This window comes from Zalophus californianus, chromosome 10 (assembly GCF_009762305.2).
Source record: "Zalophus californianus isolate mZalCal1 chromosome 10, mZalCal1.pri.v2, whole genome shotgun sequence".
Classification (NCBI taxonomy): Eukaryota; Metazoa; Chordata; class Mammalia; order Carnivora; family Otariidae; genus Zalophus; species Zalophus californianus.
In genome coordinates, this window is record NC_045604.1 from 6,989,510 (window position 1) to 7,010,474 (window position 20,965).

The 20,965-nt window shown below is 45.7% G+C and overlaps 1 protein-coding gene across 2 annotated transcripts in view; it reads left to right on the forward strand.

Annotated features, from left to right (window-relative positions):
* Positions 1-20,965, forward strand: part of DDR2 (discoidin domain receptor tyrosine kinase 2) — a 147,766-nt gene that overhangs the window by 11,597 nt on the left and 115,204 nt on the right. For both annotated transcript variants that reach the window (XM_027612090.2, XM_027612089.2), the window contains exon 2: positions 14,662-14,809. In XM_027612090.2, the coding sequence (XP_027467891.2) occupies positions 14,804-14,809 (6 nt within the window). In that variant the 5' untranslated portion in view covers positions 14,662-14,803. The remainder of the gene's footprint in view (positions 1-14,661; positions 14,810-20,965) is intronic.

Here is a 20,965-nt window from a genome sequence, read left to right on the forward strand (position 1 = left end):
AGGATTTTTAGGGCAGTGAAACTGTTCCATATGATACTAAATGGTAAATACATGTCATTATAACACTGGCCAAACCCATAGAATGTACAACACCAAGAGTGAACCCTAATGTCAACTATGAACTTTGGGTGATAATGATGTGTCAGTGTAAGCTCACTGAGTGTTAGGAATGTACCACTGTTGGGGCTCCTGGGTGGCTTGGTTGGTTGGGCATCCAACTCTTGATCTCAGCTCAGGTCTTGATCTCAGGGTTGTGAGTTCAAGCCGCACAGTGTACCACGGTGGTGCAGGATACTGATGTGGGGAGGTTGTGTGTATGTGTTGGGGGGGTGGGGGTAAGGGGTATATGAGAACACCCTAGTTTCTGCTGAGCTTTGCTGTGAACTGAAAACTGCTCTGAAGGATGAAGTCCCAAATCCCAAATTTCTAGCATTTTGATTTCATCTTGGCTACCTTTTTATTTGAAGGCAGACCTTGTATTATAGTTATAATGATGAGCATTTATTTTGTTTTTAAGATTTTATTTATTTATTTGACAGAGAGAGAGAGAGAGAGAGAGAGCACACAAGCAGGGGGAGTGGCGGGCAGAGGGAGAGGGAGAAGCAGGCTCCCCGCTGAGCACAGAGGCCAACGCAGGGCTCAGTCCCAGGACCCTGAGATCATGACCGGAGCCAAAGGCAGACACTTAATCGACTGAGCCACCCAGGCACCCCATGATAAGCATTTCTATTTAAAAACTATTTTTCTTTTTCAGATAACTATTGCTATTGTACCCTAACTTTAGTCATATCTTATTTATTAAAGGTAACAGAGGCAAAACCCTTGCTATCAATTAAAACGATTAATAAAGACTAATTTAACAAGTTGATAGCAGATATTTGGGAAATCTATTTGTCACAGCATTCAAATTATAATAACTATCACCTGGAAGGATAATAATTTGTTTAATGTAACATGCAAATATTCTCACTTAAAATCATGGTGTGGTAGAAAGAGTGGGATAGGCCAGGTTAAAAGAGTAAGCTTTTTTTTTTCAAAGATTTTATTTATTTATTTGATAGAGAGAGATACAGCGAGAGAGGGAACACAAGCAGGGGGAGTGGGAGAGGGAGAAGCAGGCTTCCCGCGGAGCAGCGAGCCTGATGCGGGGCGCGATCCTACGACCCTGGGATCATGACCTGAACCGAAGGCAGACGCTTAACGACTGAGCCACCCAGGCGCTCCAGCTTTTTTTTTTTTTTTTAAGATTTTATTTATTTATTTGAGAGAGAGCGAGCGCGAGAGAGAGCACACGAGCGGGGGGAGGGAAGGGGCAGAGGGAAAAGCAGACTCTCCGATGAGCCGGGAGCCCGATGTGGGTCTTGATCCTAGGACCCCGGGATCATGACCTGAGCCGAAGGCAGATGTTTAACCGACTGAGCCACCCAGGTGCCCCAAGAGCAAGCCTTTTTTTTTTTTTTTCTTTTTAAAGTCTTTATTTTAAATTCCAGTTAACATACTGTGTAATATTAGTTTCAAGTGTACAATAGAGTGATTCAACTCTTCCATATAACACCTGGTGCTCATCAGAGCCCAGGCTCTCCTTAATCTCCATCACCTGTTCACCCATCCCTCCCAACCCCTGACCGCTCTGGTGACCAGCAGTGTGTTCTCTAGAGTTAAGAGTCTATTTCTTGGTTTGTCTTTCTCTCTCCTTCTCTTTCTCCCCCCTTTGCTTATTTGTTTTGTTTCTTAAATTCCACGTATGAGTGAAATCATAGGTATTTGTCTTTCTCTGACTGACTTATTTCACTTAGCATTATACTTTCTAGCTCCATCCATGTCATTGTAGATGGCAAGGTTTCATTCTTTTTCATAGCTAAGAAATATTCCATTGTATCCATACACCACCTCTTCTTTATTCATTCACCAATTGATGGACATTTGGGCTGTTTCAATAGTTTGGCTATTGTAGATAGTGCTGCTATAAACATCGGGGTGCATGTATCCCTTTGAATTAGTGTTTTTGTATTCTTTGGGTAAACACCTAGTAGTGTAATTGCTGGGATGTAGGGGTAGTTCTATTTTTAACTGTTTGGGGAATTTCCATATTATTTTCCAGAGTGATTGCATCAGTTAGCATTCACACCAACAGTGCACAAGGGTTTCCTTTTCCCCACCCTTGCCAACACTTGTTTCTTGTGTTGTTGATTTTAGCCATTCTGACAGGCATGAGGTGATACCTCATTGTGGTTTTGATTTGTATTTCCCTGATGATGGGTGATGTTGAGCATCTTTTCCTGTGTCTGTTGGCCATCTGCATGTCTTCTTTGGAAAAAGGTCTATTCATGTCTTCTGCCCATTTTTAAATTGGATTATTCATTTTTTGGGTGTTGAATTTTTAATTTTAACTGCCACCTATTAGCAGTTGGACTTTGTGCAAGTATATTTTGAACCTATCTGCATTTCAGTTTTCTCCTCTATAAAGAGCAATATGAAGTTTCCCTATCTTCTAGTTCAGTTATGTTAATCACTATCCATACCAGCACCCACTCCCCCATTTTTCACTTTTATAGCTGAGTCTTCAATCACTACAGTCTCCCTACAGTTCTCACCCAATCCCATGCACTCTGAATATCCTCCTCTGTCCTCTCACATTCACTCAGTGCTGCCCTTCTCTAAAGGCCAAGCTTAGTTTCAGATCCTCTGCCCCACTCAGATCTTACTTCTTGGAATCCCTAGTTCTTTTGGTCACAATCACATCGTCTAGCAAGGAACATGTCTTAGGTGATCTCTATAACTCACCTTGTAGCATAATCCGTAGGTATTTGCTGAACTCTCAATATATATTCTATTAAGATCTTATTATTTGCCTATCACAGCGTTATTTGTTGCTGGGAAAATTCTTAGAGGGCTGTAATTGAAGCCCCATGTACTGTAGTCTTTGAGGATGTAAAGGAGCTCAATAGATTTCTGTTACTTGGTTATTCGGTAAGATCAGTATGTCCAGAGAGCCAGGTTATGGAGAAATGGTGTAAGCACTGGGCTTTCTATCAGAAGTACTGGGATAAGTTCCTGCTTCTCATGAGCTGTGAAAATTGAAGAAAGGAACTAATTAATGTCTTCGTGAGTACAAATGAGGAGGAATAAACTCACATGTGAACACTTGGTACCTTGGGTATATAATGCACACAGGGCTGATTTTTTAAAAAGCAATAAGTAGAGAATGGTTATTCCCAGAGACTCAATTCACGTTCCAGGATACAGCACCAGATTTGGCTTCTCCTGGCTTGACGATGGGCAGAGCTAGGGTCTTTCTTCTGATCATGCTTCTTCTTTCGTGGGTTTGCTCAGACCTTTGGGAATAGAAGTGCTTACCTTTCACCTTCCCCTCCCACACTAGTGTTCAGTCTTCTCTGAAACCCCTTTCATTTAAAAAAATTATTATTATATATTTTTTTAAAGATTTAATTTATTTATTTGACACAGAGGGAGACACAGCGAGAGAGGGAACGCAAGCAGGGGGAGTGGGAGAGGGAGAAGCAGGCTTCCCGCGGAGCAGGGAGCCTGATGCGGGGCTCGATCCCAGGACCCTGGGATCATGACCTGAGCCGAAGGCAGACGCTTAACGACTGAGCCACCCAGGAGCCCCTCATTTAAAAAAATTATTTAAAAATTCTCATTTGAACATTTAGTGTCTTGTAAAAAGCAAATTAACTGTTCCTTATTATCATGTTTGGAGGTGAAAAAAGTTTTAAACCTTTTGTTCAGCCATTCATTACCAAAGGGACATCGAGCTAAGATATACATTCTAGACTTACGTGGGTCCCTCAAAGGAGTGTGAAAAGTTACTTTCTAATCTTTTCGCTGTGCTTTTGGTGATAAACTTTGTTTTTGCAGGATAGAAGGTGATCGATGGTCTTCCTAGTATCTCTTCACAACTTTCTGATGTTTACTTGCCTCCCTAATTTTCATGACGTAAGGTGCTAACTTCGGCCCCTCTAACCAGGTCCACAGGCACCCCACTTTCTCCAGAAAAAAGCGAGGCCTCTGCTGTACTATATGCTTAGCTGTAGGAAGTTCCAGCTCTAGGATACCAGGTCTCCTGACTTTCATTTTCTAATTGATCATGTAGTTGCCAACACTTATGATAGATACTCAAAGACACTCCGTGTCTGAAGTTATCCTGTGAATCACACGCAAACTTGTGATGACTGTGCACTTCCAGGTGATTCTGTCCCTGGGAGCTTTGGGCCTTGGGCAGATAATCTGGGAGATAACGGGAGCACTGAAATAGGCGGACGGTCTCATTTCCAGGCCCAGCTTCCCAAGTAGTATGATCTTGAAAGGGATTTCAGGGTTTAAGGTCTAAGTCCTCATTTGAGTTGGTCAGGGCAAGGAAGAGTCTGGTGAAGTCCTTAGGCAGGTAAATAGAAAAAAAGAGTTTGACGCTTTACAAATGGCCCCGCATTGGTTACCTGCAGACTGTGTGTAACACACGAGTCCTGGTTTTGAGGGAGATGCTGCATGTGAACAGTCTAGATACACTCACGATATTGCTTTGCACAAAGGTGATTAAGGCACGAGCCGGGGTACCTCCCAATTTCTTTTGAGAATAAGCTGATATTAGGTTTTCCAATCAAGTATTGAAAAAGTCGTAATGAAAAAAATAGAAACTTTAATGAATGTTCTTATACTTCATGCTATATTTTAGTAGTGTTTTTTTATAACAAAGTACTTGGCGGGGCGGGAGTGGGGAAGGTGCTATAAGACTTCAGTGCTCGGAGCCTCTAAAGGTTCTTGATCCAGTCCTTTGTAGGGGCATCAGCCATAACTGTCATCCCTGATTCGTTCCCAAATTTACTCAACCACAGGTCCTCAGAGCCATTGGGGAAGTACTATGATGCTCTTCAAAAATACATTCAGGGGCACCTGGGTGGCTCAGTTGGTTAAGCGGCTGCCTTCGGCTCAGGTCGTGATCTTGGGGTCCTGATACCAAATCCTGCATCAGGCTCCTTGCTCAGCGGGGAGTCTGCTTCTCCCTCTCCCTCTGCCGATCCCCCTGCTTGTGCGTTCTCTCTCTCTCTCAAATGAATTAAATAAATAAATAAATAAATAACTTTACAAACAACAACAAAACCCCAAAATACATTCAAATCCATCCCTATGATGAGGTTATTGTAGTTCCTACTGAGTGATCGGGCAACAAGCATTAGGGAAGAGCATCCACCCCACTGATCATGGGGTCTTAAAACACTTTCTTCTGAATAAATGAAGGTTAAATGACAGTGGTGACAAAGCATGGCGATGCCTAGGTCCACATCCTTTGCTTTGATCAGAGCTCAGCAATTCCCAGCCCTGCCGCTAGCCACGACTCTTAGGACCAGGCAAGTGGCTTCAAGTGTGAGGTGATTAGTGTTCCATATTCAAAAAAGATACTCTCTTGGCCAGCCCCCGACCGCCTGGGTTAGTAGCTTTGCTGATGCTGATATAGGGTGCTTTGGGAAGTTAATGAAATGGTACAGAAGGCTGTATGGAACAGACATTCTGCAGGGGTGGCTTTGGTCATGGGTTTCTGAAGGAGCGGAGTCTCTGTTGCTTACCCTTGGTGAAAACGCAGGAGCAGGCTTTTCATGGGAGGCAGGTGCTGATGGGATAGACTCAGCTCTCTAAACATCTTCCCTTGCAATTATCCAATTTGATGTTACTCAAAACTGAACAATATATAGACGTATTTGATAGGAAATTTTTTTTCAGCTCCTCAGAGTAATTGATTACTTAGATGTTGTTAAAATATGTATAAGCATAAAACAAACATAACTTTAAACTCGATAAAATAAATTAAAAACATTATTTTACTGTGTCAAATGATGTGGTCAGTTGAAACTAGCCACTAGTGTGGAGAGTAAAGATAGAGTGGAACCGTGTGGCCTCGGGGCCTAGTCTATGTTTAATCTGGGTTGTTATTTAAATGTAATTAATATGCATGCAAAAAATGCCCGTTGGTGTAAGTATGTCAAGCAAATTGTTAATAATAGCCTCAAGGGTTTGTAAGTTCAGGAAAATCAAATCTCATATTTAACCAAACTCTGCAAGTAGGAAATGGTCAAATGGCAGTTTTTATTTATTTATTTATTAGAGAGAGAGAGAGAGAGAGAGAGAGTGCGTGCAAGGGTGCGGGGCGGAGCAGAGAGAGAGGAACAAGCAGACTCCACGCTGAGTGCAGAGCTTGATGTGGGGCTCCATCTAACAACCCTGAGATCATGACCTGAGCCGAAATCAAGAGTTGACACTCTACTGACTGAGCCAACCAGGTGCCCCCAAATATCAGTTTTAATGAGGTATCATTTGATAATTTGTTAAATTGTCTATTCACTTGAAAAGGTAAGATCAGCCTGATGGTGATATTGAAATTGCTACAAAAGAGTATCTCACACAATTACTAATAGAATTAGAGACAGAACAATTCTGCTTTGTGTATTTATGCCTTGGGTTTCTGCTTATAAACTGGTAGGTGTTGGTATGTAAGAAGTCAGAGTCCACATCACGCATCTGCTCGCAGCACGAACTGATGTCTGTGGCGAGCCGATGGAACTGCCCCGTGCCATCGATGACTCAGCTCTCCCATCATGTCCTGTTTGTAGATTGGCTCTTGACTTGATCTGGCTCTCATTTGGCCTTTGTACAGTTGTGAACACGAGTGGAAAGGCAGGCACTGAAATTGCACAACTGTACTTGGTTCCCACCCATATTAAGAGTTTCAAACTATAGAATCGTAGATATAAAATTTTAAAAATTCTAGAAAGTTTATGGGCGGCAAGAACACAATTACACTTGGGGACACTGCTTTTAAACTAAATTCAGACTCCATTGTTTCTCGGGAAAGACTTTCTGCTCTCCCCACTCTCTTTTAAGTGTTTTCTTAATTAAAAATAACAATCATGGGGCGCCTGGTGGCTCAGTCGGTTAAGCGTCTGCCTTCAGCTCAGGTCATGACCCCAGGGTCCTGGGATCGAGCCCTTCATCGGGCTCCCTGCTCGGCGGGGAGCCTGCTTCTCCCTCTCCCACTCCCCCTGCTTGTGTTCCCTCTCTCCCTGTGTCTCTCTCTGTCAAATAAATAAATAAATAAAATCTTAAAAAAAATTAAGATATTCATTAAAAAAATAAAAATAACAATCATGATGAATTCAGAGTGATGTGTTTATTGTGTACCAAGATTTGGGTGAAGCCCTTTCTATACATCATCTCACTGAAGGCTTGTGAGAGTTGCGTGAGGTGGGTGTTTTTCTTATTTTATGTAGGCGGACACGTGGTGCGAATCACACAGCGGTTTGCATGCAGATCTCCCTTATCATCACACCCAACTTTTCCCCACTGCTTAGTTGCTTTCCGTAGGTGAACTTCCATTCCGTATCGGGAACTTCCCTTACCCTGGAAGTAGACACCACTGTTTTATAACAATCTCCTTACAAGCCTGTCTTTTTCACTGGCCAGTGGGTCTCTAACCTGAGTATACGTCAGAATCACCTGGAGGGATTTTTAAAAATGCAGATCCCAGGCTCCACTACAGGCTTAACTGAATTAAGACATTTTCTGTGCAGCGTTCGGGGACCCTGCACTTGTCTTCTAAACATCCTTCCCCAGGTGATTTTTATGGCCGGTGTTCCTCTGATGCCCTTTGAGTAAAATCGTGTCTGACTGCGGCTGCCTCTTGTGGTTGTCTTCTAACCACCTCTGCATCCCCAGGACTTGCTTGCTAAATGTTTGTTGAATAATTCAGAGAATGAATGAAGAAACAATTATCAATAGAGAATATGTTCTTGAGAAGAGCACTCTTTGGGCCAGACCTTTGGGAAAATGTAGAGATACATGTTTAAATATCATGTAATATACTCAGGCTAGACTCTACCCCGGGGCCCACACGTGGCAAGAAGCCTTCGAGAAGGTGGCAGAAAGCACAGCTCTGTCTTCCGGAAAAAGAACAAAACCTTGCCGGGTCCATTAGCATGGGGTAGAATCTGTCTTCCTCCCTTTTAAAAAAACCAAGATCAACTGAACTAGAAAAATTTGGATGCCTGGGAGGCCCAGGAAGAGGTCAGTTTCCCTAGTGTTTGATAGAGGAGAAGTTTTCTGCTTAACGTATAGTTCTGAGGTCAATGTGGATTAATTCCATTATTCAGCAAGAGGGTTTCTGAATGCTTACTAAGTGCCTTGAATGTAATAAGGCATGGTCTTTTTTCTTCCTGAATTTATGACCCCTCAGACAATTCAGGAAACAGTAAAGCCACACGAGTGCGTGCGGGGCTAGGGGCTCAGTGTCTTCAAGTGCAAGAGCTCACGGAAGTGCTGGTACAGCCGGGGCCCCTGGAGCTGGGAGTTGCATGAGACTGGCTAGAATCCGATAGGCAGAAGCAAAGAGCAGGCAGAGGGAGCCTTGGCAGTCAGACTGCTTATGGCTCGTTCAGTTAACAGGATGTGCGCCTGGGGCAGTAGAAGTTTGTACCGGGGAGCACAGAGAAGTACCATCGCCTAGATGTGTTTTCTTACATTAAGGGCAGCTTCGGATGTTGTGGAGTTTGGAACATTCTTTTTTTTATCTTGAAGCAGGTAAAGTATTGTTTTAAGAAAATTAATGTGACTGTAGCCTGTAAGGTATGTGGCAGGGGAGAAGGGATTGAGTCAGGAGACTCATTAGAAGGCTGCTCTCAGTCATCCAGATGTGGTTGGGTTTGGACCAGGCTGGTAGAGTGAGCAAGGAAAAGCCCAAGCAGCTGTGGGTCCCTGGACGCTGCGCAGAAAATGTCTTAATTCAGTTAAGCCTACTCAAAGGACACGAGGAGAGAGCATTGCTGGAAATGGTGCTGAAGCCCAGGGAAGCTCGCAGGCTGGCGATGTGCACCCAAAGACCCCATTTCCCCACAAGAACTCTTTGTTGGAAACCAGCGTCTTAAGCTCCTGACCAGGACCCCAAGTCAGAATTTCTCACATAGCTGTTTCACCCTTTGTTGTTGGCAGAACGGATGGCTCAGAAGATTCTGGGATGGCCTGCCATTTCTCTCTCCTTCTCTGCCTGCTGTCTCTTCCCCGCCTGGTTCCCACACTGAGGACCTCTCAGTCCTGACACTTCTGCGTGGGACCTACCGGGGGAAATCTTGCTAATTAGACAAAGGTGGTGTCTCCCAAAGTACAATCCTCGGCAACCTGTGGGTTTTTAAATAGACAACAGCAGGGGCAGGGGCAAGGGCCAGAGTTCTGTGGTCAAACAAGTTTGGGAAATATTCTTAGAAGAATGACCCACGTTTCTTCCCTGCAGGACTTGCCAAGGTCTTTAATATGGTAATAAGCATTTTGGCTGTCCAAGAGAGACGTAGCTTATAGCACTCCACAAATGTTTTGGACCATGGAGTTCTTTTTTTCGAGAAGTGTCTTAAGGGGAGAGGGCTTCATAGCATACATTTGGAGAAATTAGAGACTGTAGAGAGTTTGTCTTAAGAATAAGTCTCTTGCGGGGCGCCTTGCAGGTGGCTCCGCTGGTTAAGCATCAGACTCTTGATTTTGGCTCAGGCCATGATCTCAGGGTCCTGGGTTTGGGCTCCGTGCTCAGCCCAGAGTCCGCTTAAGATTCTCTCTCTCTCTCCCTCCGCCCCTCCCCCCACTCACGTTCCCTCTCTCTCTCTCTTCCTCAAATGAACAAATAAATCTTTAAGAATAAGTCTCTTGCACTAAAGGTTGGTGGTGAAATGGAGAGAAACAGGAGACTGGAATTTTGGTCTGAGTTCTACTACTAACTGGTTATCTGGTCACTGGGCTGCCCTGGGTCTGTTTCCCCAGAGGTTACACTAATACTAGATGAAGCCTTAAGTTCTTTCAGCTCCAGAAGTCTATGATCATGTGCACATTCAGAAGAAGAACATCGTCTGTGATTTTTCTACTCTGTAATAACACTGGGGGCAGAGACAACGGTGGGGAAAGTTGAGGGCAGAGGGGCAGGGACAACAAGATGAGTAAGATGTGGTTTGAACCCCGAGCTGATGATGTGGTTGGGCACAGTTCCAGGGCTGGGCTGATGTAGCAGAGATAAAAAGAAGTTTCCAGTTTGTTCTCAGGCCTCTCTGAGTCCAGCTGTGTTATCTGGTGCACGCGCAAGGCCGAGTTAGTGCGATTTCCCAGTGGTCACTTAACCATCTGGCTACAGATTTGCAGATGCGAGCCCTTAGATAAATCAGTTAGCCATCTGGGCCTGGGATTTCTTCATCTGCGAAGTAAGAGAGTCGGGTTAGATCAGAGGCTTCTGATGTTTTCTGAGGAGAAACTATTTTTGAGTTGTTCTGGTTCTTACCTGGAGATGTTCGTCCTCTTCCACCCACTCAAGGCAGATGGGCCCCAAGGTTTTGTCTTCATTTTTCTTCTCTTATTGTCAGATCATCTTATCTGCCTCAGACTTCACTTACTGCTTTTATGTGTTTGATGTTCAAATATGTGTCTCTAAAACTGAACCCTCTCTTGAATGTCAGACCCTAATTTCTACCTCTGTGCTCCACGTGTTTACCTGTTTCCATCTTAATAAAACCAATTCTTTTTTTTTTTAAGAGGGGGGAGGGGTGTAGAGAGAAAGAGACAGAATCCCAAGCAGACCCCATGCCCAGCACAGAGCCCGACGTGGGGCTCGATCCCACAACCTTGAGATCATGACCTGGGCCGAAATCAAGAGTTGGACGCTGAACAGACTGAACCACCCATGCGCCCCTTAAGGAACCCAATTCTTTATGTTCAAAACCAAACTCACCCATCTTCCCTTGCGTACCAGTTCCTCTTCTGGTTTTCCCAGGTTTTGTTAATAATGACATGCTCCTGGTCACATGCAGGTTGGAAACCCACACTTCTTTGATTCCTTCTTTCTTCCCTGCTATAGCGAGTCACTGGTCAACCCTCAATTCTCTCTGCATTACCATTTCTTTCTTTTCCCTTCCTGATGTCATTGTTCTAGGTCAGGATCTGGTCGGCTCCTCTGCCCCTTGTCTCTCCTCTAAAGCATCCCCCGTGCCAGATTGAGCCCGTTGCCTCTCTGAACCTGCCAGCTCTCTCATCCCTCTCTTCCAAGGCTGACAAAATCTTATTTATATTCCAAGAGGCAGCTAAGTGACGCCTCTTCACTCCTTCAGGCCTTCCCTGAACACCCCACTGGCCACATTTCTCCTTCTTTTAGCACCTTATTCTTGCCTATCTTATTACCCCCCAACCCATGTACATATATGGGTATAGCCCTTATATCTTATGATATAAATTATACACCTTCTTGGAGGCCAAGGGACACGTTTTCTTAACCTGTAGCACTTGCAGCACCTGATATGCACTAGGAGCTAGAAATGCCATTGGATAAGTTAATAGTACATTATTTACCCATTATTCAAAATAATTGTCTGTAAATCGAAACAACACATTCATCCTAATAACTGATCTAACCAAACACTAATAAGACAAAATAAAGAATCTGTAAATCCCGAAGTAATGAAATCTTGGCCTCGGTGTCTCACCATTCTCTCTTTTGTATCTAGTTTAGGGATGATTTTCTGAAGAATTTTGATTTTGATTTCAGGTACAGTATTGGGCTGATAAAGTCATTAACTTACAGTTAAAGATAACTTGTCTCTCTTGTGAGACCATCCCTAGGAAGCTGCTGGCTTTGCTACTTCATTCGTACATCAAACCCCAGGGCTGGTTTCCTTTCTGGCTGGAGAATCACGTGATGATGGGTTTCAGCGCTGGGGCTTTGGGAGAGGGCAGACCTGGCTTCGAGTTCTGACTCTGCCTTTGTTCTCTGTGCTGCCTTGCCAGTTTACCTCAGGTCTCCCAGACTGCAGTTTCCTCATCTGTAAATGGAGGTCGTGATACATCTGTCCTACAATTATTGCAGGTGCTCGTTCTACTCCCGGGAATTGTTCAGGAGTAAATCTCTTGTTTCCCATCCTCACCCGAAGGGCTCGTCCAAACCTGGTGGGTTTTCTCTCAGTTCTGTGGCTCTAAAAATGCAAACCACACTGTCCCATGTGACTTCAGAGGCAGACTGGAAAGTTGAGACAGAAATGCAGGGGATGTCGGTGCCTGTTTTCCTTGCCGGGGGGAGGAGGAAATCAGATCCGTGTCTCTGATTTAGAATCAGATGATGACAAACAGCTCATGAGATCCTTTTTGTTGGAAAAAAAAATTCTCTACCGGGCGCCTGGGTGGCTCAGATGGTTAAGCGTCTGCCTTCGGCTCAGGTCATGACCCCAGGGTCCTGGGATCGAGTCCCGCATCGGGCTCCCTGCTCCTTGGGAGCCTACTTCTCCCTCTGCCTCTCTCTCTCTCTCTCTCTGTCTCTCATGAATAAATAAATAAAATCTTTTAAAAAAAATTCTCTACCATCTTCTCTTGCCCCAGTCTCTGAGATCTCCAGGCTTCCTAAAAGGCTACACCACTGGGGTTTCCAGTGAAGAGCCAGCCCAGTCCAGGACATAAGATCAGTCTCCTGTCTTATGTCTGTTCATAGAACAATAAAGGAAGGAGGCTACCGATTGCCAAGCATTGAACACCTACTATGTGGTAGGCACATCTTATAGATAATTACGTTTACTCTTTTTTTAAAAAGATTTTATTTATTTGAGAGAGAGTGGGCACCTGAGTGAACGGAGAGGGGAGAAGGAGAGGGAATCTCAAGCAGACTTGGCCCTCGGCGCTGAGCTGAGGGGGGCATGGTGGGGGAGGGACACAGGAAATGACTCGATCTCATGACCCTGAGATCATGACCTGCGCCGAAATCAAGAGTCAGACGCTTAACTGACTGAACCACCCAGCCACCCCTAGATAATTACAATTAATCTTTTTTTTTAAGATTTTATTTATTTATCTGACAGAGAGAGACACAGCGAGAGAGGGAGCACAAGCAGGGGGAGTGGGAGAGGGAGAGGCAGGCTTCCCGCCGAGCAGGGAGCCCGATGCGGGGCTCGATCCCAGGACCCTGGGATCATGACCTGAACCAAAGGCAGACGCTTAAAGACTGAGCCACCCAGGCACCCCTACAATTATTCTTAACTTCATGAGATAGGTATCATTACTTCCATTTTACAAGTAAGTGGAAGCGAAGATTATATAGCTAGTAAATCTCAGAGAGAGGCAGTGAACCCTCATTGGTCTGCATCAACTTTAGCATCTGAAGCCTGCAGTGTAATTGGACCAAATTACCCCTATGAGGGGAGGGTTTCCTGCAGGTGAGGGGTATTCTATGTTTCTATGACAGGGAAGTTGTGACCTAAGAGGGTTAATCTCTGTTAACTTAGTACCACATGGAAATAGTTTTTAGAAATACTGTCTGGGGACACTTGGACCCTGATCCTTCCTTCTTGCCTCACGATTATGTGACACCAATGATAGTGAGTGTGTTTCCAGACAGGTCCATGTTTGTAAACATTCCTGTAAAAATAGGTACAGAGATTGTTAACACAAGTCTTTCTGGCACAGTGAGGTAAGCCCCAAGTATAATACTGGGTGAGCCCCAGTAGTATGGCAAAAAATTGGATACTTTCTCAAATTTTGAATACTTGGGCTGCATGCCTTCTTAGGGAACCAGAAGCCAGAGGAAAGCTGTAGTGATATATGTGACATCTGTTCTTGCTCCGTGTGGCCCCTTTATTCCCATTAAGCCCTGTGTCCTTCACTGAAGAAAGTGGCAAGTTACAGTAGCTGTTGAGCAACCCACCTGAATACCGTGGCACTGTGCAGAGCTGGGTGTTATTGTATCCATTTAGTGGAGGTCGAGAGACCCGCAGAAAGGATGTAACGATATATACTAAAATGCAATGCCTCCCAACACATGTAACAGAAAACCCGAGGTGAAATGTATAGAGTGCTCATACTTGAGTGTTAAAAATTAATAAAAACTCTACATTCATATATCTTCATTTATGTGTAGATAGTTCTAGAAGACTGTTCAGGCAACTGATAACTAGTGGCATCGAAGAAAGGCAGTGATAGTCTGAAGGAGAAGTGAGACCTACTTTGATTGCACGGAATGGTGGGTCCAGGGCCAGGGCAACCCTGGGAGCACGGGAGACCCTCTCAGGGGACCTACAAGAAGAAGACTATTTTCACAACAATCCCAAAATGTTTCCCTTTTTTTTTTTTTTTTTTTACTCTCAATCTCCCACAATTACATGGTGGAGTTTTCGAGAGGTTAAACTGATATGTGATATTGCAACACATTGAATTCAGAAGCAGATATGAGAATCTGTGTTCAATTAAGTCAGATACCAGAGGGATTCTTTAAAATGTAAAATAATGCCACTCTTCTCATTAAGTGTTTTTTGAAAATAGCTATTTTTATAAAAAATATTATTTATGTTAACACATAATCATCATAATAATTTAAAAATAATGTTTAAGAAATTAAAAATGAAAATAAAATTGAATAATAATTATCTTAAATAAACAATACATTTAAAATTTTGTTTTAGTTTCTAAGTTGATAAATATCAGTAGGTGTAAGAACCCTCAGAAACAAAATGTCTTTGAGATCCCTTTGGTGCCTAGGGTACTTGGGGGGGTTTGTGTTTGATAGGCACCCCAATGTCAAGTAGGAAAGGAAATGTGAATGAAGCAAACATTTGTAACGTGATACTGCTTTTCCTTTTTTCATCTTCCATAAAGGGGTATCTACAAGTGGTCTGGAGTTCCATGCTGTAGAAAGTTCCAAGGCTTGTGGCTTGAAGCAAAGACGTTGTGACAGTTGAAGAGACGCCAAGGCCAGCTGTTGTGGAGGATTCTGTTCCTCGGAGAATGTTCTGCACCCATGGATGTAAGTAGGGCCGGTTGCTGAGCCGGAGGGTGATGGCAGGAGGGGTGCCCTGAAGCCCCTCACTTAGCTGGCTGGTGTCACAAGGTCCATCGAGCATGTGGGTTCTGTGCCGAGAGCTGGTATCAGAGGAGGTCATGTATTTGATTGTATGGGAAAGCCAATGTTGAATGACAGCTCACACTTGACTGATCCAGATATGGCTACCCCCCAGGTTGGAGGGCAATCCTGGGGTGTCCTGGCTCAGGGCGTCCTCCCTGACTCTGAGTGGCCCAGGGTATCACGGCCTTCCCTGTCCCTACAGGACCCACTGGAATCTTGGGTTTCCCCTATTGATCTGGATCTCTCCTAATTTCATTTTTTTTTTATAAGTTGCCTTCTTCCAGCAATAATTTGAGGTGGCTTAGAGAAAAAATAATAATTCACAGATCTACTAACATCAGGGTCACTGAAGCAGAGTCCTGTGGTAAGGTTTGGAGGAGTCACACGTACAAGAGAACCTAGGCTAGGGTACTTCCGGCAGATAAAGGCCATGCTTAGCCCCGGGCCTCAGGGCAGCAAGAGGAGGGTGGTGCATCTCAGAGCTTCCGTGAGGAAGCTAGGAAGCGTTCGCCCATGTCGAGGTGGTCTGCTCTGAGCGAATTTTGCTCTCGAGGGGACTTCTCAGTTCATCCCTTAGCAGACTCGGATCCCACTAATGAGTCTAGAACTGTAGTCATTCCACGAGTCTGCCTGGATCTCGCAGAAGGCAGAAACTACATCTCCTTCATGCCCATAGCCCCGGCACCCAGCTCAGGGTCTGCTGCGCACGAGAGCCTCGGGGGAACCCGCTGACTTCACTTCTACCTACATCTCTTACGGCTTCCAATGAATGGGTGGCTGAGCGAATAACATGGACCCGTGAGTCCTTGCGAGTGAAGGGTGAGGGCAGGAGGGAAGAGCAGTATTTCCTGTCATCCTGCAGGAGATTTCTTCTCACTGTCAGGATGCTCATTGAATTATACACTCCTTCCGTTTATTATCCAAGGAATAAACCTCCTCCCCATTTCTCCTTCACCTCCTTGTGGCGATAAACCATCCTGGGTGCCTTTCTTCCCACAACTTGCCTTGACACGAATTTATTTCCCTCCTTCCCTTCCTTCCAATAGACTTCCAAGAGACTCTTGATCCTGGAGAGCTCAGAGGTCTTTAACTGGACCCTTCATGGTGTGCCGTTCAGAATGAATAATTCATAGCTACCTTTAGCTACTAACCAGAAGCTATTGCAGATTTTCTCTATTACACGAGATTCCTCAAATGTGATTTTTCGGTGGCTCCTACTGCTTTGCTTTTCAGAAACTGTCCCTGTGGACTTTTCTTCCCCTGCCACCCAATCCTAAGCGACTATTTCCAGAAATTAATATTTCAGCATCCACGGCGTGTGCTATATATAGCTTGTCTCGTGAAGCCTTGTCTGGCCGCCTCTCCCCACCTCCACTATCGTGTCACACCAAGAGTTTTCTCAAGTACCTCTGCTCTCCCAGGGAAGACTCCTCCTGGCCTCTTCTGGTCTCCAGTCCAGGCTTCCTCCTTTTCTGAGAATGACGGCACTAAGTATTTCATTCTGTTCCGAGGCTCGCGTCTCCGTTTCCTGTGTCTCCTATTAATAGGAGGAGCAAGTAATTTAGCATCTGAACGGGAACACTTGTGAGGGAAAGGGGGCGTTATTAATAGATACTCTGGAACATGGGGCTAATCCGAATGTATGGTCCCCTACTTTTCAGAGGTCTGGCATCACTTATGAATTCTGAGAGCAGAGGTTAACGATAGCCTTTGGAGAGAGACGCCTCCAATTCTGTCTGGTTGTTGGCTTTGCCCTCTCCCCCCCCCCCCCCCCCCCCCCCCAGTCTCTGGTGTAGATTTCACTCTGTGGACTGTTATAAAAGCCAGGGGAGAGCCTGTCCCCTCCTGGAGGTTAGAGCTCGCAGGGGACACTGTCGTGCTTGCCACAGAACAGGTGGTCCTGCTGGGGAGCCCGCAGCGCAGTCGGCCTGTCTTCCTTGCCTTTTTCTCCCCCTTCGTCCCCTCCCCTCCCCTCCCACTCTGCTCCTTCTCCTGTGGGTCTTCCTGCTCTTATTCGGCCTCCCCCTGCCCCTCCCTCCGTGCCTCCTCCCTCTTGCTCCTATTCTCTCTGCTTTTCTCTCTTTGTCTCCTGTCCGCTTGTCATTCACACTGTCTTCCTCTCCCTCTCTCTCCCAAAGCGTTGGAGGGTAGCTCAAAAGAGCAGTGCCGCCAATGTTAGCTTCTCCTTTAAAGGAAAAGTTTGTATTTCCAACTGGAACTTGATTCTCCTTCATGAGTTCGAAGCGGTCTTTTTCCCATTGCGAGTGTTGGCATAGGGCTGGTCTGTTTCTCATGAGTGTCTCGGATGGGAGGTCCTGCTTTCATGTGTCCTGGAGGGCATGTTGTCTAGGGGACGGCACAGCCTGGGGTGTTGGAGGGTGGAGGTGGGGTGGCAGTGGGGGTGGGTGGCGCTTGGAGCTGTGACCAGAACAAACCTGGTCAAACAAATGCAGAGTGCATTACGGTTGAGATGGATGAGACACTGTGACCACGTGGCTGCATAAGCCTCAACGTCTGAGATTTTGGAATATGGCTCAGATTTTGGAATATGGCGGTGCCAGGATTATTTTGGAAAAGGCAGGATCAGGGTCAGTGTCTAACTAATCAGAGAGCAACAGCTAGTGTGCCATGCAGGAGGGGAGACACCGGTTAGAAACCGAGGAACCAAGCCTGCCTAGGGGAAGGGAGGTCAGGTGTGTGAGAGGCTGGCTTAGAGGTTTCTGGAAGAACTGGGCTCCAACAACATTCTGAAAAGCATGAGCCACGGATGGACTGTGATGAAATGCGAGGGACGGTGGGGCCAGAGAGCAGCATGGGACCCAAGGACTTTGGGTAACAGCTTTACTAACAAAAGCAGTAACTGTTTATTGAACACCTGTGATGTGTAAGGGACTCTGCAAGTGACTTGAAAGCATATAAATTAAGTATGAGATCATCCCAGCCCATGTGCTCATGGCTGACAGGAAAGGGAAGGAACAAAAAAGAGAACCATGCTCAGTGCGGGGGGAGGCGCCCAGAGAGTGGTGAGTGGTGATGGAAGGGGACAGTACTTGTGGCTAGGTGGTCCTCGACTGTGGAGGGGGTGGGGCTGGGGCCCAGCCTGGGGGGCCGGGCAGTGGTGTAGTATGCAGAGGGGGCGAGGTATGGGTCGGTCATTGTCAGTGGAGCTGACCTCAGCAGCAAGGACATGGAGTGACCAGTGAACTAGGGCCGCACTGCCTCAGGGGTTGGGGGTTGGGGGTTGGGGGTTGGGGGTAGGGAACAAATGGCAAACTACGGGGAACAGAGGGTTGAGGAGTGCTGGGAGAGAGAGCTGGAAAGGAGGGTGGCTGCCAGACTGGGGAGAGCTCTGACCGCTGGCTGGGCTGTGACATCTGGACACCATCTTAGCATCTGCCTGGTCCGTGCTCCTCTTGCCCAGTGTGAGCGCACTTCTGAACCAGGTTTATGGGGGAACTATTCAGGCCCCTAAAAATAGACATGCATGAAACACTTGGAGCCAGCATTTTCTAAGGTGTCAGCCTCTTGTTTTTGCTTTGATCTTCACAGCTTAAAATACTAGATTTAAGGGTCAGCCACAGACCGCATTGCCCAACCCAGGGCTGCTAGCAAGAATCTTATTTCCAGCGTTTCAGTGTTGATCACTTATAATTTCTCATATTATATTAATTACCTTAGCCTGAGACTGTGGGCTGCAGGAATGATGTGAAGTTTCCTGACTGGCAGTATTCGCTGAATTTCCTTCTGTGCTTGAACCTACTCAAAGCTCCTGCTTCTTTGGGTGTGGAGCCCCTGGTTCTTCCTCCTGTGATGGGCGAGAGTGGGTAAGGGTAACCCTTCTAGACATTCATAGCATTGGTCAGGATTTTTTCACTGATGTCTCAGGGTCTTAGACATTCCTATGACCTCTCATATTGATTATTTTTTTAATGTGTATGAGCTCCCCTCTCTCACTCCCCGCACCGCCCCCCCGCCACCCCACCATGATAAAAAGATTGTAAGAACCTCTTAGCCAAGGTCTGAGTCTCTATCAGGTACTTTTGCTTTTGTGTACCATCTAGCATAGTATTACACATGTGTTCTGTGTTTGGGGTTAGAGAAAGTGGGTGGGTGGTGGTAGGCTGCTGGGACCCACCCACTCCCATGTTTCACCCCAGAACCGGGTCTTGTGGAGGATGTTCCAAAACAGATCTTCGCTAAATGAAGCATCATCCACTGACAGCATCCATGTTACCCAGGAGCTTGTTGAAAACACAGAGCCTCAGGCCTCAGAGTCTGTAATTTGACTGGTGGTTGAGACACACTGGTCTCCAGATGTAATGTGTACAAACCAGTGGGGGATCGTGTTAAAAATGCAGTTTCTGATATTATTTGAGGTTACTTAGATAACAGTAGAACAAGGAGGCATCAAATTTTCCTTGTACCAAAGCAGCAACCTCCTTTCTAAGGGTGTCAGTGAATCTCATTTCCTCCTCATACTGACGCTCATGCACAGAACAGTTTATATCAGGGATTCGCAAACTATAGTCTGTGGTCCAAATCCAGCCTGCTGCTTGTTTTTGTCAATAAAGTTTTATTAGCACACTGCTCTGCTCATTTATTTACACATTGCCTATGGCTTCTTTTGTGCTACACAGGCCAAGTTGAATAATTATGACAGAGACCTTTTGGCCCACAGAGCCTAAAATATTGACTCTCTGGACGTTTACAGAAAAAAAAAAAGTGTGCTGGTAAAGGCTTATGTGATGAACCCAAAATATTTCCTTGAAGTAAAGGAAATAGCTATAATCCTTTGCCCCAGTGGCAAAATTTGCAAGCCCATCTTAATCCATCATGGAGAAGCAGAGTCGTAAGACGTAATTCCCAAGTGGGCAATGAAGTATCTTGAGTCCCAAATCGATCCAGATAATGGTACCAGGGAGTCTGTGACTTTCCAAGTCCCCTTTCATAACAACCTCCTTAAAGAAATGATTGTAATTTTATCGAGCTGACTCCTTCCTCCACAAATTGATTCCATTAATTGTTCAAAGGAAACTTGACTTTCCTCAGGAATTGGGAGGAGCCGAGAGGACATTCTGAGTAGACACGTTGGGGACCAAGGAATCAAACAGCCTGGAAAGGGTCGGGTAGAACCTCCTGGAATAGTAACCTCAGCCCAGCCCCTCTGGGCTGTTCCCTGGGCAGCCAGACTCAGACAGCGTGGGCTTGGAGTCCTTCTTTTAATTCCCTGGGAGAATCCCACCACCTGTCTCTTATTTGGGGTTTTGGAATTGTGAAATGATGGCACACTCCGGCTCCAAGCTTGCTGCATGTGTATGCCAAGCATACAGAGACAGGAGGCAGAGGCTTGGGCCGAGGAGCAGGAAGCGGGGAAGCGGGGGCGCTGCTGGCAGGAGGCATCCGCTCTGCAAACCCAGTGGAGCAGGGGGCTTGTGGACGGAGAGAGGCAGTCCCATGGAAATGCTTGAGGATGTGGGCACCCTGCTCTGATCTTTAAGTCTTAGAAATCCTGGCTCTCCTCCTGCCAGAACCAAATTTCAGAGAAGGTGGGTGTAGGAGAATTAAGATCTTTTTTCCTTATCCAGAGTGCCCTGGGGCCAGCGTGGTTTAGTGTGGGCTTCTGTGGGGTTCTTGGTTGTAGCTCTAGGAGCTTTAGGCTTACCTAGTTTCTCTTCCCATTGTCTGCATAGCCCAGGACACCAGCAGGGTTTTCTTGAGGAGGTGGGGTAGATGAAAGTGGGGAGTCCCCTCCTCAATTCCAGACTATCTGACCTCCGACCAATTCTGAGAGGTTGTAGGAGTGAATTAGCCCCACTCGTGTTGAGACTCACCTGCCCTGTTGCAGGAATTCCCTGAGGGGCATTAGCTGATTAGCTCAGCTGGTCAGACCATGGGGGTTTTAAACCAAAGTTACTATTTGGGCTGACATTTCAGCAATTCCCTCCAATGGAAGAAGTATAAGATATTCATTCATCCATCCATCCATCCAGCCAGCCAGCCAGCCAGCCAGCCATTCATTCATTCATTTCTTCTTTCATTCACTGAATATCCACTGAA